This window comes from Atractosteus spatula, chromosome 8, assembly GCF_055471065.1.
Source record: "Atractosteus spatula isolate fAtrSpa1 chromosome 8, fAtrSpa1.hap1, whole genome shotgun sequence".
Classification (NCBI taxonomy): Eukaryota; Metazoa; Chordata; class Actinopteri; order Semionotiformes; family Lepisosteidae; genus Atractosteus; species Atractosteus spatula.
Window position 1 is genome coordinate 29,186,124 of NC_142713.1, and position 26,217 is coordinate 29,212,340.

The window sequence follows — 26,217 nt, forward strand, 5'->3', positions numbered from 1 at the left end:
GACAGAGCCTTCAGCACATCGTTATGTTTCTGATCGAGAGCAGTGAAGAGTGGAGGGTCTCTCTCTCTCTTTTGTACTACTGCTCTGGATAACTTATAATGTGTTAAAATATCCATCAAGAGAAAACCAGCATCAAATACAGTATGTACAGTACCTCTTTACTCATCCAGATGCAGATTTAAATAGCTATAGAGAAAGAAATGTGATTCAGCAAGTCCCAAAGAAAAAAACAATGTCATTATTATCAGATTAATGCATTTATTACACAAGCACAAATACTTTATACTTTTTATCTGGAAATGATGCAGAACTAAATAATAACATAATTCTTAATATTCAAGGATATAGTTTTTCATCATTCAATTGGCAGCAAATTTTAATCCTTTTCCATCTTTTTCAACCCCTGATACTGTCTAAAGTCTTTGAGGTTTTGAATAACTTTTAGGCTATGGATTATGGTAGGATGTGTATAAGATTAAGTCTTGAATTTGGATTATTCATCACATTACTAACCTGTTTATTTGACTCAATCTCCATCCCAGTGGAAATATATTGAAATACATGGCAGACTAATTTGTTCCAGTTGTACACTTTCATGTCCAGGGAACCTTAAATGCTTTTGTGCGTCGTAAGTGTCCCTCTTGGGTTCTCCACACTCATTTTTGTGCAGTAGAGATTTGCTCTTGACAATTAAAAAGACCATCCTAATAAAAAACAAAAAATCCTTTAGAAACTGGTCATCCAGTGCAATGTGGGAGTAATCGTTCTTCCTGTCTACCTGCAAAAGCAGGGTCAGTTGTTGAGCTTTTAGCATTAGGTGTGAACTAATTGTGAAGATCAGTGTGGGTAATAGTGTTAGAAATAAGTATAAAGTCCAACACTAAATTTCTTCAGTATTATAACTTCAGTATAAGCCTTTAAAAGTTCAAAAAGTTGTAATCAAAGGTGTTATTCAAATAAATATGGTGTTACCAAATTTTTTACATGCTATGACTGTTGCATTGCAAAACACCATGGTATTTTAATTTGATTTTTCTCCTTGAAGTAAAGAAGCCTGTTAAATTATTTATCCTAAGATGCCTCACGTGTTATGTTTAGTGATTTTAAGCAGTTTTAATTTCAAAGAAATTAAAAATTGATGGACTGAGTTGTGGATGGGCATACTAGGTTTCTTGGTTTTGTTATAAAATCATCCTGTTTTATTTTTTCTAAAGACAATGTGTTAATACCATATACGTACTGTAAGTCCTTTTTTAGTTCCAGAAATTATGTAAAAAGTAAGAATGACTTGTATTGCTTACCTCATACATTGTACCCCAAAAGACATACTGAAAACGTTGTCTCGCCTACAGATGAAGGGCCATACACCAAGCCATCCAACCCATCCAAACCTCCTGATGGAGCACTGGCTGTCCGCAGGCAGAGCATACCAGGTAGGATTAGGTTGTTTAAGATGTGCTTTGCTTTTGCTTTTCTCTTCTGGGCTGTAGAGGCAACACTCTGCAAGCTCTGTAGTGAAGTGCAAGTACATTCCATTCATATACTGTATATTTTCACTAGATAGCTGCATTGGGGTGAAACCCGCACTCAGATGTGTGCCTGGGCTCTGTTTTCAGATGTGTACGCTCAGGCAACTCTAACTGTCCTCTCATCAGGTGATGGCAATGAGAGGCTTCTTTTTAACTAGTGTGTGATATAAACATGTCATTGTCCATTTATGTCTCAGAAGTAGGTATTCAGTAATCTGCTTATAATTAAATGAACTAGGCTGTAATACAGTTTTTCTGTTGTGTTGCATACAAAGATATTACAGATATTGCATATTACAGAAGCATCTAAGTTTTTAGTCCAGCAAACCTGTCTTTGAAGTAGTGGTTCCAGGCAGGCAGCTCTCACTTGTTTGTTTATGAAAACCAGACACTGGTGAGCAGACTTCCACATCCTCCAATAGGCACCGTTTTTCATCCAACAGTATTTCAGCATTTACATTTGAAAATTAAGCATCTTAAATAATGCTATTTACTTTAAAGTCTTTGAAGTAAAAGTTCAAATATGTTTTACCTATTTAGGGTACTAAAAATTATGAATTTTAACTGTTTTATTTTATAATTTTATTGACAAAATTATTTATTATTTATACTTTAAAAACATTTTATTTAGGAATCCATTACATTTAATTTCATTTTTATTTTTTTCCACCCTGTACAGTATCTTTGTTTTAAGGACTTTACCGATGTTACACAACATACAGTAAACATAAGGTACAGAATAAGACAATAGACATTTTATTGACTTGCTTAGCAAGTGTGAGATAATGGTGTCACGGTGATAAATGGTAACTGGAAGAACACCGAGACAAATATTGCTCCGTGGTTGGTCCCTCATTTCAGCGTGCAAACTGGTGTGCACAGGATTCTTCCTTATATATTTGGTCCAATTGCCTGTTGTTTGCTGCACCAAGCACATTACAGAAATTATTTGTCCTAAATTAAGAAGTGGTATATATTCTTGGGGCATACTAAACCAAAAATGGAACAAATGAAAAGCATGTAAATCAAGAACTGCCTGTACTTATGTTGTCTAGTCTATGATCTTTTATACACGTTGAAGCTAACATGGCCTAATAATAACAAAAGTATAATAACAGTAACCTAATAACAATACTACTATAGTTAGCATATCTTATCAAACCTTGAAACTTAACTGTAAAAATTTTGAAACAGAGAAGGTACCCAACGTCAGTAACCTGTGCCACCTTGATGCATCTCAACTGCCCCCTTGTTGCTTAAAAATCAGAATTTTTAAAGTCGTAGGCCTACAGTGTCCTCTCTGAGCTATATTTTAACATATCTAAAAAATACAGCATAAACAAAAGTACTGGTGAATTCGAAGATTACCCTACTGACTTTGATAGCTAAAATGTTTGTGACTCCTGTACTGCAATTGCAGTAGATTAAATTAAGGAAATGTTACTGCTTTTTATATACTCTAGAGAATATGCTCCATAACCTGGATCACATGAGTATTTTTAAATGTTTTAAATAAATCTACTGTACATGCCAAGTTTATATTTTCCATAAAGTTGCAAAAATCTCACATTATTACATTTTAAAACGATGAAAGGAGCACTTTTAATCTCAAACTAGAACACATCATGACATCTACATTTAGTGATGCATTGTCTCTTATAGTGATGAAAAATTCCTATTTTAATTAAATTTATAACGAGAGTCAGTATGCTTCCCTCACCAAAGCCCAGCTGAAAACATATGACATACTGTAGGAGATACTAAGAACAAATTTCATACCCACAGTATGGGCTTTCAACAGTTTGACTGCTGAGTGCCAATTGTTACAGCTCTTTGTCAGAAACACTGGATGAGGAAAAAATTGATTCACAAAAAGATATGATAGTTGTGTATAAGCAGTAAAAAACATTCTCAAGTAAGGAATGTTTATGTTAAGAAACAAAGGAGCACAAAGATTAAACAGGATGCCATGTTTCTCAAACAGCTGTCGTTTAATTGAACTTCCCTCTATCACCCACAAAACGTATAACCCCACCAAAAAAAATATTTTTTGAATATCCATGATGCTTGCTTTTGCATGTCCTAACTTTAAGAGCTATTTACTAATATCAATATATGTATCAATAAATAAAGTTTGTACTGTGGAGGCATTAGACTTCAGATGCTTTGACTTACACAAATCAAGTGCTGACAAAGATGTGAAAAGGTGACAATTTCTGGTTGAAATTCAGAGGATTCAAATCCCTTTATTACATGTAATTTCTTTGGTATATAATACTTCCCCTACCAGGCATACAGTACAAACTGTAGTTTATATAAAGGTTAACTTATCTAAAATACAGTATATGGAGAATGTCAGTACTTCAGATTTTCTTACTGTATTTCTCAGTGTCAGTGAACAGGGTGAATCATGTTTTGCAATTAATGTGTTATTGACAAGTGCCATCTCCTGTTAAGTGACATCTGTCGACTTTAATACATTCAAGGATTTACAGTCCCTTGAGTACCTACTTTGTCAGTGTTCACACCACAGCATTGACATACAGCCAGGAAGGTGAGAGGAAGCTGGAAGACCAACAGAAAACCCGCAGGGATACAGGGGGTAACATACAAATTCCACATAACAGGAATCCCCACCTAGACCCCATGACCCAAGAGCTAAGGCAGCAGCACTGCCCAGAATGCAATCCTGCTTTCCATATCCAATTTATGCTTATTTTGCTTTCCAACACCCACAGCTTTACAGAACAGCAGGAACATATTATAACAAAACTAATTAACCTCACCGCTGGAGTAAGGATACCGAGGCCTGCTTGTTGTGTAGTCAACCTCTTTTGCGAGGTCCAGGAATTCACAAGATGTGAACTGCGGGCCGTCACTTGTAATCAGTGTTTCTGGAATGCCATACCCGGTGAAAACAGCTTTCTGCCTTTCTACAGTTGCTGATGACATGAGTATATACAGTATACTCAAAGAATTCCAATAACACTCATTTACATTCCTCCAGCGGAAAGTGTCTGTAGCAACATGCTGCCATTGTCTTGATGGAGATGCTGTCATCTTCAAGGGCTCTGCTCTTATTTCTGATTTCTGAGCACACCTTTCCTCTAGTTCACATATCTGTCTTGCAATACTCAGATACCATATGGTCTCTTGAGCTGCTACAATGCATTTATTCCCTGATGGCCTTGGTGAATCCTGTTAAGCATGCCTGGTCACATCTGCTCTGGAAACACCTTTCTCTACCATATGTGTGTCAATTTTTTTTTCTGGCTAATACCGGAGAAAGTGAGTTGGAAATCCCATTCTCTTCATACGCCAGGTTTCTCAGTCTATTTTCTCAGCAGTTTGATTGAGTTGATATTCCCTTATCTACAGTACATACTCTGTTTTTTTGCTGGTATATGTTGCAAAATATGCCTAATACAGTTTTTGAGTTTTTGTGGTAGTGCCATAATAGTGCATCTACTGCTGTTAAATATTTTCATGGCTCATGCATGTATAATTGTGTAACAGAATCTCGGAATTATAATCTTAATCTGAGTCTTAGAATTTGCATGGTAAATTGTTCAACAGTCTTGAACTGGTGAATCCTGGCAGTGAGATCAATGTCAATGTCATGATCTGTCCTGATAGTGAAGTCTAATCCCAGTAGGCGTGTCTGTTTGTGCTTATTTGGATTCTTTACATGGAGTTTGTATGTACTCCCCATGAAAGCCAGGCTTTCCCCTTTATGCTCCTGTTTCCTCCCACAGTCCAAAAACATACTGGTAGGTTAGTTGGCTTCTGGGAACACTGGCCCTGGTGTGAGAGTGTGTGTTTGTGTCTGTGTCTGCCCTGCAATGGACTGGCATCAGGTCCAGGGTGTACCCCACTGCTTGCCGAGATGGGCTCCGCCTCCCCCATGACCCCAGGTTGGATAAAGCAGTTAGAAAACGGATGGGAGGACTCTGTGTCAATGAAATGACACTGAAAAGATCCCAGGTATATCTGAAAGGTCTTTGCAAAGCGTATTTAGCACAATCTTCCTGTGGCATCAAGTTTCGAGTAGACCACAGCACTTGATGACTGTATTCATACTCTCTGGCAGGGGACACATTCCACTACTGCCCGGTGGCTCTGCTAAGTTATTTATTTGTCCACTTTAGCTGTGTACTGTTCAGACCTGCTGTTTTTTTTATTTTCTGCAATGGTGTCTACAATTGCCCTCAGCTCTTCAACTTCCTGTGTTTTGTATATCAGCCTGCTGTTGTTATCCTTGTGACATGTCTTTGTGTTGTGTGACTGGCATGACTGCCTTCACTGGCTTCCTTCTGAGTCAAGTTGCCGAGTTGTCCTGACAAATGGCAGTCTCATATCCCTACTACTGTTCTGTCTCTGCTCATTTTGTCTGCAGCTTCCTGTATTTACAGTGCTCTGCTAGTCTGAGAACGTATGTTATAAAGCACCCTGCTGTCTCCCCCAGCTCCTTGCAGCACTTATTGAATTTTATGTTTTTCTAAATAACGTGTTTCCTGACAGAGTGCTCTCCTGACATTTTTATCATTTCATTGTACTGTACTGTATTTCTTGCTGATCTGTCAGAGGGAGAGTATGCTGGATGTGATCTACCTTGTCACCCATAAGGTATAGGAGCAAATTGATTTGATTTGCTTGCTCTTTCTCAGTTAAGCTAATAGGATAAATACTTTTTAGTACTACAAGTGCTACATGTTACATTATTACTTACTGTTTAACAACAGGTACAAATTTCAAAGGATTTTTTGTGTTATTGCATGCAGCTTCTGAACGCTTTTTGATAACAACCCTTATCCATTTTTAGTAATTATGTTCTGCTTATTAAGTTCAGTAGAAAGTGATGTGTATTTCATATTATTTGCAGAATCAATTTATGCACCTGTGCTGCTGCAGTGTACTGGCAGATCTTATCATTGTAATTAATGTGTTTTATTATGACTGTTTCCATTTGAAGTGATACTTGTCAGTATCAAATATTTTAATGGGGAACATCAGAAACAGCACTACTGAAAGAATTGTTTAAAGCAAAAAAGTGTTTGCTTGCCATGACTCTATCCCATCCCCTAAGTATGTTCTATCTAAATTAGACACTCATGTGTTGCATACACAATAACCAGCTGAGTTCATTACACAAGATTTAATGAGACCAAAGCTGCAGATTACATATAAATAGAAAAGGTCTGAGCAGTTTGTGCTACTCAGTTGGTTAAAGGTGTTGTATTTAGTGAAACCAAGTTTAGAAAACCTTGTCAAAATGTTTTCTGCTATTCTATGCTTTTAAAAACAGAATTTTCTGAATCTTCTCAGATTGTAATGTCGGTGCCTTTCAGACAAAAATTGCATACACATCACACACGTTTAATCCTAATGGGTTGACAGTTGCTATATATCTTCATTTAAAAAAAATATATATCAACCCGTTTGCTGCCGGATGTGGGTACACAGGATACTGTTTGAAGCTTTCCCAAGCCTGTCAGTATTATTGTGCATGATAGCTTCCTCAGGCTTTCACTCCTGTCTGACGATGATGCCTGGCTGTGACAGTCAGGCTTCACTTGCCTGAGATTGGAAGTATATCTTGTCATTTACTGCAGAGTAAGTTTGCAGCTGAAAGTAATGAGCAGTAGATGATAGAACAGATTTAAAAAATAAAACTGTGCATTTTTCCATTTTTCACAATTCATCTACAAATGAATTTGATTATATTGACGTTGTAGCGGCAATGCTTGTAATAAGACAGAGTTAAGCGTTGGTATGCTCCTAAAGGAGGCCCCATCTCACCCTCCATCTCTGTGGTGCAACCACAGAGAAAGAATTCATGCAAGTTGATTTAAGATGTTTTTCTTTTGATAAGAAGCAAGCTCCCAAAGGGGGATGCACTTAGCTAAGTCTGGCTATCATGATCAATGGTCATCCACTGGCGCCTATCAGTCTAGGGAGTGCCGGATGGACATCTGGACTGCATTACTAAGTGTCAGGACTAAGTGACTCATATCTCACCTTGATCAACCAATCAGGGACTGGTAGGGCTGAGTAACCCACGTGGGACTCTGATGCCCATGGAACTTTCAGCCAATCAACGAGCTGAAGTTCCTCCAGGTAAAAACAGGCAACACAGGCCTGGAGATTCAGATTCAACAAGATTCAGATTCAACAAGATTCAGATTCGGGAGATTCAGTAAGATTCTGGAGAGGATTCTGTGGACTGTTCTAAAGGGAATTCAAAGGAGAATTCCAGGGCAGGACGGCCCAGGAGCAGAAGGCTCCCAAGGGCAGGACATTCTCGCAGCGCGCCTCCTGACCATCCTGAGACTCAGCCCGGACAACCACGGAACGGCCAGTGTGTCCGAGTGCCAGAACTTTCCTTTGTTCTAAGAGTCTAGAGTGGAGGTTGCCAGAGAGTAACCAGCAGCAGGCCTCGTGAACAGGTCGGAACTGTGGACAGCTGAATCATTATTCAGAACTAGCGCTTCATCAGGAACGAACCGGTCCTCTTCCTGACTTGCTGGGACCCACAGTCATCTTTTCTCCTGTGCACAAACTTTGCTAGTTAAAACCAACACTAACTAGCCGGCCAGTGAGCATCTGCAGCGCACCGTCGCAAGCCGCACAGCACAGCCTGGCACCGAGCCAGAGAGCGCGGATTGGACAGCAACAGCCTGCAACTGTTTCTTTGTGCCCGCAGGAGATCTGAATCCCCAGAAATTGGATGAGTATTCAACTTCAATGCATTACAGCTCGAGAATTCAATTGTTATCCCAACCAGTTGATATCAATTTAATTCCTAAGAGTTATGTACTTGTTTTGAGTATCTAATGTAGAAGTTGTAACCAAGTTCATTTACGAAACGGTCTTAATGAATGATATACTGAACGTATGTCCTCTTGATATATGTAACACTTCGTAACTGATTGAATATATATCTTTTGTATTCTGATAACCTTCTCGATAAGATCTGTTAGGTTTACATGCATATTCTATGTATTAATAAATGTATCCTCGTGTATTAGTACCTGTGTGTGTGCGTTGTTTGAGTTATGTCGCATGGTTGGATTCTAAAGCCATCAAAAGAATCAATTTTGTGATTTACTGCTACAATTAATAATTGTCTCAGTAAATGCCCAAACCCTACAGAACTGGTGCCTTCAGAGAGCCACTATGATTACATATTTGGCGTCCCTGAACGGCTATGAAACACTACATTTATTTGGCGTCCCTGGCACGGGCGTGGCAAGACTGAAATGAATCAACCAAGCGGAATAATTCATATAAAACGCCGCGGGTTTCATACACGATAATACAGTGTGCTGAAAGCCGAAAGAAAAAGTTCCCCTTGCTCTTTAAGCAGTGCTTGAGTGTTTTGTGATCTTTTGCAATCTACCGGGTTGATTGCATACTTGATCTTGTGGTTTTCTGTGGTAAAACTGTGATTTCGTACTTAAAAGTAATACTCTTTAAGTTTAACGATGGTTGCTAAAAGGTCTGAATTCGAGTCGCTATTAAGCACTCTCTCTAGCAGCGACAAGTCTGACCACGATCTCTTCCATATCTCCGTCAGCGGAGAAGCTAGAAGAATAAATCTCCATTCTCTGAGAGAGCTAGCGAAGGACGTAGAGAGATTTGACCCCGCAGTGTCAGAGAATAATATCGAGAGTTATATTCAAGACCTCAGGTATAACCTGCAGTACCTGCCAAACGCCACAGAACAGGAGAAAGTGTTTCTGGTCAGGAAAACTACCAGCAGAGCTGTACATGAGTGGATGGCTAGGCAGATGAAAGAAGTCTGTAATGACTTTGAACAGCTTTGTCATGCACTTATCGAAGAATACAGTGCGTCTATTGACCCGACTGCCGCGATAGCCGCCGCTCTTAACATTAAGCACGAGAGAGCAGAGTCCCCTCGCGAATATTACGAGAGACTTAGACGAACTTATTTTGCAGGGCGAAATGATGAGGGTTGCGAAGAGAACACACATTTCAAGGGTTTATTCATTGCGAATCTCCACCCATCAGTCAGAAAGATGATCTTAATGCATACAGATGCACAGACCATGAAAATGACTGATATTAAGAGATTCGTGCAGAAAGCCTGGGAGTATGATGTCCAAAGTCGCTCTGAGCAAAAAGCTGCTAAAGCGACCGTGTTCGCCGTCAGAGCCAGCAGGGTTAATTCCCTCCTGCTCGAAGGAGCACAGGCTCCTGAGCTGGCTAAGCCCCGTTCCAAAGCATGCACACAGGACTGCACCCAGCGTCCTAAGTGCCATGAGAACACCGGGGGAGGAAAAGGGCTAGATAAAGCTGAACAAAAGGATTCAGTAGCCACCCGCCTGGCCAGGCTTGAACAAGCTTTATTAGGACAGGGACAACCGCTCCCCAAGGCTGCCGGAAGCGTGAATGAGCTGATACTCTCCACTGGAGGAGGCGGAGACCCGATCCCTCTCCCTCCCTCAGTCTATCTGATTGAGCGGAAGGGTTCCTGCCTGGATGAGGTCAGCCACTCCCAAGTGAGTACTGACTCCACCCCTGAAGTCACAGAGCAGACAGTAAAACACAGAGGAAAAGCAGGAAGCTTTTACCTCAAGGCTGCCATGGGAGATGTCTTACCCAGTGAGACACTGATTGACACTGAGGTTGAAAGGTGTTTGATGTCACACGGCAAGCTCAAACGGGTTGAAAAAGAAAAGGGCATGCGACTCAGAGTGGAACCTTTGGTGGATCACCAGAAAGGCAAAGTGTGGAAACAGGTCAAGGCTCCTAAGCCTTCTGTACAGAAGGAAAGGGGGGCCAAGAGGCAGACTGTGCTCACACAGTGCCCACCGAACACAGAAGCCTATGTGGGGATTCCTTCTGTTCCCTCTGGACAAGAAATAAAAATATTTTCTTGTTCCCCGGATATACAGGGAAGTCGTGTCCCGGCTGAGGTCACAACAGCCTCCATGCCACAGGAGCGGTGCTCCAAGCAGCCGCCTGATCCACCAGGTAAAGCACACACCTTTTACATCCCTAAAGAGGAGCAGATCTCCCCACCTGGCGATGAAAAGGAGCTTTCCCTGTGCACCCTGGCACCCAAGAGGGGTCAGGACCACCACCCTGCAGTGGTGGAAGGGATCCAGATGGCAGGAGAGCAGGTTGGTGATGTAGCCCTCACCCTTAGCCCTGAGAGGTCCTCTATTAGTGAGGATCGGCTTGAGCAGCTGTCACAGGGCCACCGCCAGGTGCCCCTGGTGCAACATTCACAGGTTAGACAGGAGGTCCAGCTGGACGCTGAGACTACTGCGCTGTGGACACACCTGATCCCAGATGCCGATTCCCTCTGCTGTGACCCAGGGAACCTGCAGTCAGGTAACATTATTTCTCACAACTACCAGGTAGTGAGTGAGACTGACCTGATTGTTCCTGCCTCAACGGCAGGGTTGCCAACACACCCAGTCCCCCAGAAGGGACAGGGAATGAAAGCCGAGCCGGTTTTCTTACAGCCACCAGCTCAGTCTGTCAGTCTGAGTCTGACCAACAGTGGTTCAGCCAGACTGGAGCTGGATGGTCAAGTCACCCGCCTGCCAGTGCAGGACATCGCAAAGAGGGGTGTCAGAATCCCCGCCTGCACTGACATGGGCCTGGTGGGTGATAGCGAGTTCAAAGACAGTGAACTAGCTATCCCAGTGCTGGGGCAGCTCCCTGAACCCCTAGCGAGGGAAGGGGGGAGCGAGCAGGTGTCCTACACCCACGCCCAGCGAACGATTGTAAACATGCCGATAGAGGGATTCCTCAATCAGGAAGTGTGCAGGGTGGACCTGAACAGTGAGAATGGGGTAACAATCCCAGATCACTCAGGTGCTCCAGATGACCACTCAGCCGAGGGTCAGGCATGCTCCACCGCTGCACCGCCCCCTGCAGGGTTCCTAGAGCACAGGCATGAACAAATCGAAAAAGCAGATGCCCTGGAAATGGAGGAGCAGCATCAGCAGCTGTGTCAGATCTCCCCAGATTTCCAGGATGTTGGTGCCCAAGATGCCACATGGCATACTGAGAAAGACACCATGTACACGCTGCGCCAGCTTAGAAAGGCAACAGTCACTCAGAAGGAGATGACTGGGATCAGCCACCCTAAAAGACTTTTGGGAGGACTGATTGCTGCCACCACTGTTGTGCATTTGCTCTTTTTGGTAGGTTTGTGTGCTACTGGCACTCTCACCCTGACTGCCCCAAGAAGGCAGGTGTCAGAGAGGCCAGAGGGTAGTGACAGACTGTATCGACAGCAGCAAAAGTTGGAAAGCTTAGGGAAAATCCTACAGGCAACTTCCTATGCAACAGGGTTAAACCTTATTCCCCAACCAGTGGACATGATTGTTGGTGTTATACAGTGGGTTTATGCTTGTGTGCAACAGGCCAGAATGTTGACACAAGACCTGTTAAGGGAGTTTAGTGCCACTGTAGCCAGTCTAGCCACGGCACAAATCCCAACCCACTTGATTCCACTCTTCTCAGTAGAGGAGTATGTGACATTAACCCCATCGCTCATAGCTCACCCAGAAGGCAATCCAAGATTGAATTCGGTTCCAAATCTTGAGATGGGTATGGCTACCAAAGCTATCCATTGGCTGTGTCTAAACGATTCACCAATGAAGGGTGTAAAGCTACTAATGGGCAGAGGGAGGTTAATGAACCCCATGAAGAGCAGGTGGGACGTAAATGGCTGGTCAACACACCACATTTAACTGACACTATGACTTGTGACAGGCATGATACAGCTACCGCAATGCAGCTACCTAATCAAACAGTTCCTGTAAGTTCCCGAGGAGGCCATAGTACAGCTTGAACTTAACACTGTACGGTCTGGAACCAGACAATATAAGACCAAACTTGAGGTCATGGATGCCTTCAGGTGCCACACTATTGAATTGGATAGAAATCCAAGAAACAGTAAGCCCTGAAGAGGTACAGGTAGTTGAGTTTGCTTTAATGGAACAAACCTCCAAACCACCCTAGCAGATACCCAACACAGGTGTTCTGGTTTATCGGGGGGCTGGGAACAGGAACTGGTGTTATTGTAACACTGCTGCCGGGTAGCTGGATCATGACTGACAGTGTACTCTGAATGATGTACTCTCACATCAAGATGTACTCCGGGTAGCATGAATGAGTCAAAGGTAGCATGTCAAAAGAAAGGAAGTGACTTCTCCCCAAATATCTACTACAGAGGTATCAGATATTGACAGTGAACTTCCTGATGTGTAATTCCTAGACTGAGATAATGTCTCCTACCGTGTTTATACATACTCCAGATGTTATTCATCCTGTTTGTTCCCAATGCTGGTTCCGGTATGAATTCTCGAGGAGTAATGTAGACATTTAAGATTAATGTTCTAATGGCAAGGGACATCACTTAACTCTGTTTTGTTTTGAAGGCAACAACGCCTCAGGACCTCGTGACCTTCAAAAAGGGGGGATATGTAGCGGCAATGCTTGTAATAAGACAGAGTTAAGCATTGGTATGCTCCTAAAGGAGGCCCCATCTCACCCTCCATCTCTGTGGTGCAACCACAGAGAAAGAATTCATGCAAGTTGATTTAAAATGTTTTTCTTTTGATAAGAAGCAAGCTCCCAAAGGGGGATGCACTTAGCTAAGTCTGGCTATCATGATCAATGGTCATCCACTGGCGCCTATCAGTCTAGGGAGTGCCGGATGGACATCTGGACTGCATTACTAAGTGTCAGGACTAAGTGACTCATATCTCACCTTGATCAACCAATCAGGGACTGGTAGGGCTGAGTAACCCACGTGGGACTCTGATGCCCATGGAACTTTCAGCCAATCAACGAGCTGAAGTTCCTCCAGGTAAAAACAGGCAACACAGGCCTGGAGATTCAGATTCAACAAGATTCAGATTCGGGAGATTCAGTAAGATTCTGGAGAGGATTCTGTGGACTGTTCTAAAGGGAATTCAAAGGAGAATTCCAGGGCAGGACGGCCCAGGAGCAGAAGGCTCCCAAGGGCAGGACATTCTCGCAGCGCGCCTCCTGACCATCCTGAGACTCAGCCCGGACAACCACGGAACGGCCAGTGTGTCCGAGTGCCAGAACTTTCCTTTGTTCTAAGAGTCTAGAGTGGAGGTTGCCAGAGAGTAACCAGCAGCAGGCCTCGTGAACAGGTCGGAACTGTGGACAGCTGAATCATTATTCAGAACTAGCGCTTCATCAGGAACGAACCGGTCCTCTTCCTGACTTGCTGGGACCCACAGTCATCTTTTCTCCTGTGCACAAACTTTGCTAGTTAAAACCAACACTAACTAGCCGGCCAGTGAGCATCTGCAGCGCACCGTCGCAAGCCGCACAGCACAGCCTGGCACCGAGCCAGAGAGCGCGGATTGGACAGCAACAGCCTGCAACTGTTTCTTTGTGCCCGCAGGAGATCTGAATCCCCAGAAATTGGATGAGTATTCAACTTCAATGCATTACAGCTCGAGAATTCAATTGTTATCCCAACCAGTTGATATCAATTTAATTCCTAAGAGTTATGTACTTGTTTTGAGTATCTAATGTAGAAGTTGTAACCAAGTTCATTTACGAAACGGTCTTAATGAATGATATACTGAACGTATGTCCTCTTGATATATGTAACACTTCGTAACTGATTGAATATATATCTTTTGTATTCTGATAACCTTCTCGATAAGATCTGTTAGGTTTACATGCATATTCTATGTATTAATAAATGTATCCTCGTGTATTAGTACCTGTGTGTGCGCGTTGTTTGAGTTATGTCGCATGGTTGGATTCTAAAGCCATCAAAAGAATCAATTTTGTGATTTACTGCTACAATTAATAATTGTCTCAGTAAATGCCCAAACCCTACAGAACTGGTGCCTTCAGAGAGCCACTATGATTACATATTTGGCGTCCCTGAACGGCTATGAAACACTACAACGTTGTAACCAGGATTGTTTCCCTCATTTTGAAAAGTAGCAGGGCCTTACTGTAAGGGAGTAAAATGCACCTGGTGAAGGACAAGTGTGAATGTTTCATTCTTCTATAACATTCCTGCTTGACATAATATTATTGAAAAAGAGCTGGCTAAGAAAGTGATAACTTTTCTATACTATCCACTGCTGTAGTGAATTCTAATATTGGCAGTCTAATGCCCTCCGTTTTGAGCTCATGTAAGTAGCTAGCATTGTATATGCTTCTTTTATTTTATTTCATGCTAATTTCATTTCCTGTTCTTTGTGTTTTGTGATGTACCCAACGAGGGACAAGAGAGCATCTCCTGATTGTTGTAAGGATGATGATGATAAATGAAAATAAGGTAATAGTGTAATAGAAGAAAAAGGTGTTTCCATGCACTGCCACCAAATAGCAGTACAGTAGATTCAGTACAAATCACAGCAAGTATATCCACCAGCTAAGTTTTATCATTGACCAAACCACATACAGAAGAAGTAAATAAAGCCGTTCAAAACAAATTATTCTGCACTTGAGGGAATATTATAGAAATCTGTAAGCATAAAGGTATGATTTCCCCAAAGGTGCTTTTACAGGTACACGGCTCCCATTTAACTTTAAGGATGCCCTCCATCCATAATCAATTCTAAGAGAAACAGTGACAACCATGACTGCAATTAGCATAGAGATACAGTATCACTCTTCTTTCAGTAGCCAGAAAGATATAGATGAAAATCAAGCCAGGCACACCCAAGGCTGTTTCTGAGAGTTTCCGTCCTAAAAGTTATGGCATCACAGCGCCAGGGTCAGTGTCACCGTGGAAGAGGGAGTGAAGGTGGTACTGTATGGTCTTCATTGTCAGCCAATTGGGAGAATAATTCTTTGCTAAGCTTCACCTCAGTTCCTTGCTTTAGAGACTTGTTTCAAAGCCAGTCAATGTTATGGAACATCATTACAAAGCTGCCTGGAAATTCATCAGATAGACCATGCACATCCACATTAAAATGATTGGGACTGTCTGCAGTGGGAACATAATCTCATATTCCTTCCAATGGCATTAGGAAGTCAGACACAGATTTCTGGAATTGCAGATAGGTCTATAGGGAAAGCACTGGGAGGAAGTGCAGACGTGGTCTCCTGACCTGACCCCCCATCAAGCCATTTATTTTCCGATGTTCTGTGAGCTCCACAGCTCTTAATGTGAGAATTAGTGCTCATTGAAGGAAGTGTTTCCTTTATTGACTTATTAACATTATGCATGTCTGAAATATACTTCTGTGTTGAGTGTTTACAAACTCTACAGTTGATGAGATGTGCAAACATTTTTGACAAGTACTTTTATTGTATTTTACATTGACAAAAATAAGTGATGCATAATATACATATTAAAATAGTTTTTTTTTCTGAATGTATGTTTCAGGTTTCATCTAAATAACTATCTGGTAGTATGTTTAGCAAAATGTCTATTTATTGTCTATTAAGAATTCAGAAACAAATATTTGATATAACCAGTATGATGTTGATGTATTTGTTCACAATTTAAAGACCAAGTCTTAGTTCAAAGAATAACTAAAAAAATATTAACTTCAATGAGATATTTCTGCATTTGTATATACAGTATATCAGTACATACAGTATACTGTATATTAATTCAAGAGCCAAATGCATAAATCAGAAGGACTGTAGTAGCACATTCAAATTCTGCAGTACATTTTTGTAGGTAAGCTTAATGCATTCTGCAAGTAGATCCTGAATTTTTAAAATGCTTGTTAAAAATATACGGTGTAGTGGAACTTGTACAACTGCAGGCTGCTTCCTGAGTAGAGCTTTCCAATTTCACCTACACAACCAAACAGGAACACAGAAATAAACTTTAATATTGTCCGTTTTAGGGGAAGAAAATATTTACCACTCTTTTATGCAATGTGAGGATCTATTACTATTTAGTAGGTCACTAATGAAAGTTTCTTTAGTTCTCACTTCTAACACAACTCATGTTTGCTCACATTCTTAATCAGTTTTTGTGTAATGTAAGGAGGTTGTTTTAGATAGATAGATACTTTATTGATCCCGTGAGGGAAATTGCAGTGCAACAGCAGCTTAACACACACAACACAGCCACAGTGTAACGAATTATATAATAATAGTACAATACATACAATACAATACAAGAGTTACTCACAGTCCGGACGCACAAGAACAAACTAGAACAGAACAGTACACAGAAAATCGTATCACACTCATATCACACATATGAATATAAATATAGATGTAACTATAGATATAAATATAAATGTATTGCACAGGTCCCTGGCATATATTGCACAAAAAGTGGTTGTAAACGGGAAAAAGAAAAAGAAAAAGAAAGAGAACAGATGTAGCAGTAGATGTGTAGATGCGTTTAGTCCAGAAACAGGTCACTGTCGATGTTGCCTCTGCCAAGACGCAAGGTGGATGCGTTGTACAGTCTTATGGCAGACGGCAAGAATGACCTCCTGTAGCGCTCCCTGTCGCACCGTGGATGAATCAGTCTATTGCTGAACGTGCTCTTCATTCCTGCAAGCCTGTCATAGAGGGGATGGGAGAAGTTGTCCATGATGGCCTCTAGTTTGGACATCATTCTCCTCTCAGCCACTACCTCCAAGGAGTCCAGGTCAAACCCAATGACAGAGCTTGCTCTCCTGATGAGCTTGTTCAGCCTTTTGGAATCTACTGCTCTAATCCCAGAGCCCCAGCACACCACTGCATAGAAAATGGCACTCGCTACCACCGACTGATAGAACATGTGTAGCATCTTACTACACACATTGAAGGACCTGAGCCTCCTCAAGAAGTAGAGTCGGCTCTGTCCCTTCTTATAGATGGCCTCGATGTTCTTAGACCATTCCAGTCTATCGTCGATGTGCACTCCCAGGTACTTGTACGAGTCCACCATCTTCACGCCACTCCCATGGATGTAGACAGGAGTAGGTTTGACCTTTTTCCTCCTGAAATCTACCACCAGTTCCTTTGTCTTTGTAACATTCAGTTCCAAGTGGTTCACCCCACACCACTCCACAAAGCTGCTGACCAGTCCTCTGTACTCCTCCTCCTGTTCACCCTTGATACATCCCACAATTGCAGAGTCATCTGAGAACTTCTGCAGGTGGCATGACTTTGAGTTGTACTTAAAGTCCGAAGTATAGAGGGTGAAGAGGAATGGAGAAAGAACTGTCCCTTGAGGTGCCCCTGTGTTACTCACTACCTGTTCAGAAACACAGTTCTGAAGTCTCACAGACTGTGGTCTGCCTGTCAGGTAGTCAGTGATCCACGAGGTCGTGGAGGCATCGACTTGCATCTCCTCCAGCTTCCTCCTTAGAAGTAAGGGCTGGATGGTATTGAAGGCACTGGAGAAGTCGAAAAACATGATCCTTACAGTGTTGCCAGCCCTGTCCAGGTGTGAGTAGGCCCTTTGCAGCATGTAGATGATCGCATCCTCCACACCAACACTGGGCTGGTAGGCAAACTGTAGGGTGTCCAGTGATGAGCTGACCAGGGGTCTCAGGTGGGATAAGACCAGCCTCTCCAGTGTCTTCATGATGTGAGAAGTCAGTGCAACTGGTCTGTAGTCATTGAGGACAGAGGGGCGCCCTTTCTTTGGTACCGGGACCAGGCATGATGTCTTCCAGAGCACCGGGACTCTTTCCAAGTGCAGGCTCAGGTTGAACAGTCGCTGGAGCACTCCGCTCAGCTGATCAGCACAGGCCCTCAGAACTCTGGGGCAGATGTTATCTGGTCCTGTGGCCTTACCCTCGTGCAGCCTCTTCAGCTCCTTCTTCACCTGGTCAGCTGTGATGGTCAGCCTGGCCTGGGGGATGGTGCTCATAGTGCTTTCAGTGCTGCAGGTGTTAATGGCGGAGGTGTTGGAGAGTGGCAGCTGTGGGGGATGGGTGGGTGAGTAGCCGTCGGGGGTTGTGGCTGTAGGCGGCCATGTTTGTGGGGGGATGGAGGAGGTATTGGGCAGTCGCAGCTGTGAAGGGTTAGGGAGCGTGTGGCTGTGCTGGGATGGGTGTTGCGCCACAGAGGACCCAGAATCAAACCTGTTAAAGAACTGGTTCAACTCGTTGGCCATCTCCAGGTTCCCTTCTGTTGCACCCCCAGCCTGTTTGAAGCCAGTGATCTCTCTCATGCTGCTCCATACATCTCTCACCCTATTCCTTTGCAGCTTGTCCTCTATCTTCTTTCTGTATGCGTCCTTGCTCTCTCTTAACTTCTGCTTTAGCTCCCTCTGTACACGCTTGACCTCTTCCTTATCTCCCCTCCTAAAGGCTCTCTTCTTGTCATTCAGAAGAGCCTTCAGGTCGCTGGTGATCCAGGGTATGTTATTGGAAAAGCAGTGTACGTCTTTGGTGGGGATGGTGTTATCTACGCAGAAGTTAATATAGTCAGTGACACAGTCCACCATGCTGTCTATGTCGTCCCCATGTGGTTCGCACAGCACATCCCAGTCGGTGGCCTCCAAAGCACCACGTAGATCCTCCATAGCCTCCTGAGACCATCTCCTCACAGTCCTCATGGTCACAGGTTGGCGCTGGACAATAGGCGTGTACAGTGGTGTAAGCAAGACAAGGTTGTGATCTGATCTGCCAAGGGGGGTAAGTTTTTTTACAGTAAGTACAGGAGGTGAAATTGATTTGATATACAGGAGTTTGAAATTGCGTTTGAAATATTTCATGTTTGATGTAGCCATGATACTTGTGTCCAATGGTTAAAAGGCAGCAGGTGAAGACAAAATCACATAGAAGAATTAAGATTGTTGTGCATTATTAATTAGAATGTGATTCTATGATGAAAAGTAACAAGAGATAGTGGATGGAATTAGACTGATATAATTATGATATTTGTTGTATCCATCAGTCTGCTCTCATAATCCTTCCATTTAAATTTTTCTTTATCCCTGCTGTCGAGAAATGAAGAAAGATTATCCTTGTTGTTATCAGCGTGTGCTTTAGAAGATTTGCCCAGGTGTTTGGCTTAGGGATCCTGCACAGTCTCTCTTTTATTAAGACCCAAATGAAGCCCCAGCAATGCCATGACAGGACACTGCATGACTAGAGAACCTAGAACAGATCGCAAAACCTATTGCTCTTACAATACACGTCAAAGGCCTCTCACAGTTGTTGTCATACTCACTCTTGTAGTGACACTGATGCTAGTGTGTACGGTGTGCTACCTGCTACCAGACAACTTAACGAGATCGGGAAGAAAATCAATCCAACCTGCACGCAGTTAAACAATACGTACCAGAGGATATTTAAGGAATGTATTCCATGCTCAGTTATTGAGTCTTCTCTTGAGTCTAAGGCTTCTCAGGCTCCATGCTTTTTTGGTAGATTACTCTTTGTTTCTAAACTATGTCTCCTGGATCACCCTTGTGCTTTGTTTGCTTTCCTGTGAACCAACCCCGCAAACCCCAGCTCCGAACCCTGCTTACTTTCAGTTTCAGTTTTACTCTTTGGACTGTCTGCTTCACTCTACCCGGTTGCTATAGTTTGCTCAGTTATGAACCTGCACCTGGACTCAGCTTCCAGTTTCAAGTCCTCTGTTCACCAGGTCAGTACACAAACTAAGAAAAAGTCTTCACCTTTGCCCGAGGTTCATCAAATCTACTTCAGAGTCATTGATTTGTATTTTCCGTCTTAGTGATATCACTTAACCGAGGCCTGCGTTGAGTCTGACATCTTTTGTACACAATTTTATCATGTAATAAACGTGTTATCATTTTAAAAATCGAAATGATTTGCTTTCTGATCTACAAGCTCCCTATTTAAATTCATTCAAGCTTAATCATAGTCCAAAGATAAGCATCTAGTTTGTTAATTTTACAGTATGTATTATAACGTTTTACAGTGGTATTTTATCATATTTGCATTATGTTGCATTACATAGAGTTTAATTTTACACTCCCCTAGCATCATAACTAAGCATACGCCTTACTGTAAAAACTGCATGGAAAACAGAATATGACTTGTTCTTTACATTTCATAGGAAAATGTAGATTATGAGTTCAATTCATGACTGGCCTAACAGAGGAATAATTGATTATTTTACCTGATGGTTAGAAATACCAATGGGTGTTATAATGGGTGAATGGGAGAGCTGGCATAATTCAGGACAAGCACTGCAGGCCTTTATTTTGACGATTTTCATTTTAAAAGTGGGGCATTACTACTGAACTATGTGTAAGTAAAGGTAGGGATATAAAACCAGTTCAATTACCAGGAAAACATGTCACAGTTTAGCTTTGTTTGTTTTATTTTTTGTCATAGAGTTGCTGTTTCTCTTGAGATTAATTCAAAGCTTTTCTTCCTCTTCAAACTGGTACTTATTAGTGTTGCCCCCAGGGAGACTCCAGGGTAGCTCGTTGCTGGCAAATGTCTTTCTAAATTCACTAAGTGTTCACACCATTTAAGGTTGGAAAATTGCATAGCACATTTAAGAAGGCCACATTGATGCTTGTACTGCTTTCTTGTGCAAAACATTTGTATGGTTGTGGTTGTTGACTGAAAAACTACATTTTTAAAACCCATGACATAGTCATGAGTACAGAAATTCTCAAGTACTGTAAACGTTTAGTTAAAATGTAGGAAAGAATTACAGTGTCTTAATTATGTATTAAACATGTATGCTCAATGGGTTTTGCAATACTCAGCATGAATTCTAGCAGTTTCAAACTAGTGCATACATTTTTATTCCATCATGACTTCATTCTTTAATAGGACACACACATGCGTTATGCATACGGTATGTATTGCAAACCCCTAAGGTTTAGGTGCCTGTCAGTTGGTTTAAAATACATTTTTTGTGGTACTTTGTTCAAAGACTGTGCTGTAAGCAATGTTTCTCTTTTTATTAGCTGTAAAAGCTAAGAATAAGGGACATTTAGTATCGGCACGTCTTATTGTCACTTCTCAGAAAAGCAATTTTGATTCACATAAGCCTCTTTTAATATCATGCATCTCCTTTCAGCACACAGTGGGAATTTCAGTAGCGCTGTGCAATAATTGTTTAACCTTCTGCCAGTCACTTTATTCTCCCCCCCAGTAAAACAGCCTTTTGAATTCTCCCAAACAGTAGTGATTCGGTGGATGTTGGAAAAGAGATCACGACATCTCGTGGACTCTTAATCTTTTTTCTTAGAAGCTTCTCCCTTGCTCTGCAGTGTCAGGTAGCTTGTGACAGAGGCCAGTGTGCTTCAGCTCCTTGCTTTGAGCCAGTCAGAGCTGGCACACTACAAAAGAACTGCAACATCAGATTTCCATCCACCCATTTCCAGTTACCACTTTATCCCCTGTACTGTAGCTTAAGACTTTACTCCTCCTAGTTTTATAGAGGGACTTCTACCTGTATGTACCAGAGGTCATCTAAAGAGGGGGACTTCTAATAAGATGGCTGCTTATTTTGTTTACAGTATACAGTATACAGCACCAGCCATTGTGCCACAAACAAGGAAACAGAAGCATTCACCAGCCTTGTGGATGGTCTTTGTAAAAGGACCGACCAGGTTTCATGGATCTCACCCTCACTTCCTCCCAACCACGCCAGATTGGATTGCTTTGTTTGTTTTGCTTTGGACTGCATTTGCTTCTCCCAGCCGACTTCGACAGGGGCCAGATCGCAACCTGTTCGACCACGATCTCAGGCTCCGCTCGTTTCCTGGTTCGCACACGCTGCTGTGCTTCTGCGAGTCTTAGCTGGCTGCAGGCTTAGCAGAGCTGCCTGCGCAGTTCTCTGTGTGTGTGCTCACTGCCTGTGGGCTTCCCTGTCTCAGCTGCCTCTCACCCAGCACATGGGTTCAATTTATGTCTCATAGATCCGCTGCTAGCCCCATCTCAGCAGTAGATTACTACAATTGTGTAATAAAACCTATGTTGTGGCTCCCATCATTAATGCATGATCATGTCGTAATAATTACACCCTACTACAGTACACCAGACAGAGATTGTTATTTTGTAGATTGTGATGTGGTTGCCACATTTTGCTGTAAAATCACATTCTGTCCTTATCATTGCATACGTGCCTGTCAATTGGTTTAAAATACTCATTTTCTTTCAGGTGGTATGTTTTGGGCTAACATACTGGTATTGGTGCACCGGCTGTGGTACAACTTTGAGTGATGATTTTATTCTCAAAAAGTGTTTTTACTTGCACTACTGTGTGACTACTGAAACTTTCTAATGCTGTTAATTTGGGCTGTTGTATTTAGCCAACTTGGCACTTGTTGGACATTCTCTTCCCATTGAAGATTTTGGAGGCAAATGATGGTGTTATTATATATCATGTATATTGTGACACACCCACCCTAAATCTCTGTGAAACATCAATACAAAAGCTCATTTCATGTCTTCACATCCCTCCATCACTCTTGGCTCCTTTGCCCACTATTACCATGTCGTACAGTGAGGCATCTGTCCCCATGTGACAGATATGGAACCTGGAAGCTTCAGCTTCTCATTCTATACAGCCTGGGAGAAGACAACAGGTCAGGTGGGTGGAGGGTGTGTCCACAGCATTATGGGGAGAAATGTTCAGACAAAGATCTCCCTCTTGTCTAAACCTACCACCTCTTTACAATATGTAACACAGTACCTTCCAAAAGTTTGAAAACTTCGCCATAGGTGATGGGGGAAGAGAATAATATTGTTTAATCTTCTTCACTCTTCTTCCTGCAGTAGATCCAGTGATATCTTTATTTCTTCATTTATAATGCATCATACTGTAGCAGTTGGTGAGAATAATGTCCAGTATGTCCTTCTCTTATTATGCGGATAAAATCTTCCTTTTAATATGCAGATACACTACACTGATTTATCAAATATCTTGCTTGAGCTACTGTAACACTTAGACATCAATTTACATGTACGTAGTATATTGTAAAAGAGACGACAGTTATCTGTTCAGGGATACAAACATATTTGTGAAACTTGGGATTGCAGTGTAGAATAATGCATTACATTGTTTTCTCTTCCAGGCTTTCTGTGCAAGGTTTTTCTGATTTGTTGAGCTATACTATGTATAAAGAGATTAAGACAGCATTTGCATTGATGAGATGCTTGATTTTTACATATTAACTTGCACAAGGAAGTTAATGGAGGATGGCACGTTTCTTAGTGATAAAAGACGGTGTCATTATGTGCTAATACTGTACATGAAATATTGGTTGTACCTTTCCAGCCAGGTAGCTAAGAGCACAGGAGATTTGATGAACATGTTCTACAATCTCTTACAGTATGTGGTCAGTTGCTGCCTCCACACCCTCCTCCTATCCCGTCTGCCTCTGTGGGTGATTAAGAATTGAGTAGAAGTTTTCAGATTATGAGCAAATCAGCCCTCGGGCTCACCCAGTGAGTCATGCTTTCACCTTCCGCAGAGGAGATGAGGCTAGAGCAACTCTCAGTCCTTCAAAGGGAAACATTCTGAGAAATATGACAGGTAACAGATGAGCGAATAAAACTTCACCAGGCACAGACTGGACTTTTACTGGGCATCTGTTGACAAGCTATTATCATCAAGAGCTGCAAAGAAAAATCACTGTATTGGGGGATTTTTTTTACAGATCAAAAAGAATAGGTTGGATAAAAAGATGTGGATTACCCAAACCATGACTACCTGCATCGTGTCAATATCGTGGAACTTGCAGTTTGTGCTTTCTCTCCAAATAAATAGTAAGCCAAGAGTGCATGTCATCAGTTGACTTGATTTCTAGATAGAACATTTTTGGTCATAACTTTCTGAGATCCAAAATATATCAAGCAACAACTTCCACTAATCGATCCTTGTTATTAGACAGTTGCAGAGTACCAGAGCCGGTCTCAGCAGGGACAGTGTACTACAGTCCACCATGGGGCTCACAGACACATGCATATAGGGGGCAATGGATAGATGCCAGTTAACTTGGTCGAAAGAAGACCACCAAGAGAAAACCCCAGCAAACATGGTCGGAATTGAACCCAGGACCCGAAATCTACGAGGCAGTGCTGCTGACCAAGTCACCATGTCATCCCATGTAACAGCAACATATTTAAAAATATTTAAAATCCTTTTGCAGGTCAAGAGATGGCAACATAAAACATGAATGAAAAACCAGTTCCTGAGGACAATTTACAGTATACGTTTTTTCATATTTTCTCTCTGAAATTTTGAAATGTCCAATAAGGCCACAGCTTTTCTGGAACATCCCATTTGTCTGTGTTAATATCAATGAGGTCTGTTTTTACAGATCAAGTTCTTTTACATTATTGACCTCATCCTCGCCCTCAGTGACAAGCCTCAGGGCAATCTAGCATTAATATGACAGCCGGTTACATCACCATCCAACCCATCTCCCAGCGCTGGTTGCTGTGGGAACCAATTGGCACGAGGCCTGGATGACAAGGAGACGATTTCAGACCATGCTCGTTTCAGGTGATCCAGAGGATAAAAACTCAGATCTGATAGAGCTCGCTGCCCTATCAGAGTTTAGTTTCTGAGCCCTTTCAGTCTTGCTCTTGAGTTTCTCTAGCTTGCTTAATCCTGGTGTCTGCTTTGTTTTTTTTTTAACTTATCTCTCATCACCCCCTGTGCTGGTGGTTACTTCTCTGCATTTTTTTTGGCTTTGGACCCTGCTCGTTATTTTTACTACGTCTCGTGGATCTGCCTTTTGCTTTGATCTATGCTTTACCGAGTTTCGTGGATCTCACTCTCACTTCCTCCTGACCACGCCCCTTGAATTCCCTCTCTGTGCTTTGCTTTGGACTGCGTTTGCTTCTCACAACCGACTTTGATAGGGGCCAAATCACAGCCTGCTCGACCACGATCTCAAACTCTGCTCATTTCCTGGTTCGCACACACTGCTGTGCTTCTGCAAGTCTTAGCTGGCTGCAGGCTTAGCAGAGCTGCCTGCGCAGTTCTCTGTGTGTGTGCTCACTGCCTGTGGGCTTCCCTGTCTCAGCTGCCTCTCACCCAGCACATGGGTTCATAGATCATAGATCCGCTGCTAGCCCCATCTCAGCAGCAGATTACTACAGTTGCATAAAAAACATATTTAATGGGATAATATAATCAATATTATTAATAACATATTCAGTAACATACTGTAGCTTTGCTTTTGATATGTCGGTGTTAAATTTTTGGAATATAGAATGCTATTTAAAAGATTTAACTTGAGGAATTTGCAAGCTGTTAGAAATGGCTAAAATGCATTCAACAGCAAACTGTACTTCGGCTGCATTTTTAATGATGTGAAGAGGTCATATTAAGTTAATTGATCAACTAAAATAAATTACTTTGTAGTCACTCAACCATTCTAATTACTTTTATTCTAAAGGATCTGACATCCAGTGTAGCAAGAGAAAATGACATTAAATATATTATCAAACTTATGTTTATCATAGGCCTTATAACCCTCACAAAAGCTGTTTGACCTTCAATGTTTGAGAGAAGAAAAAAATGCAAAAACATGGAGGAAGTGTATGCTTTCAGTTCACTCTGTATACTCTTCCTCAAGCTTCTATGGTACTTTTTCTGCGCAATCCTGCTGCATGAGTCAGTTTACCAATTGCCCTTTTATTTCATTCTTCATAAAAGTACCCTGATTTTACAAATAAAAGTTTACTGTCAAAGGCTACATTATGTCATTAGAGCAGTCTATGCTCGTGTCACAGACCTGGGCCTCAAGCAGTGGGGTTCTAAGTATTTTTATGCATAAAACACA

The 26,217-nt window shown here is 42.0% G+C and overlaps 1 protein-coding gene across 1 annotated transcript in view; it reads left to right on the forward strand.

Annotated features, from left to right (window-relative positions):
• The window catches only part of grip1 (glutamate receptor interacting protein 1), a 179,822-nt gene that overhangs the window by 82,504 nt on the left and 71,101 nt on the right, over nt 1–26,217 (forward strand). The window contains exon 3 of the mRNA XM_088922593.1: nt 1,353–1,433. Within this exon, the coding sequence (XP_088778719.1) occupies nt 1,353–1,433 (81 nt within the window). The remainder of the gene's footprint in view (nt 1–1,352; nt 1,434–26,217) is intronic.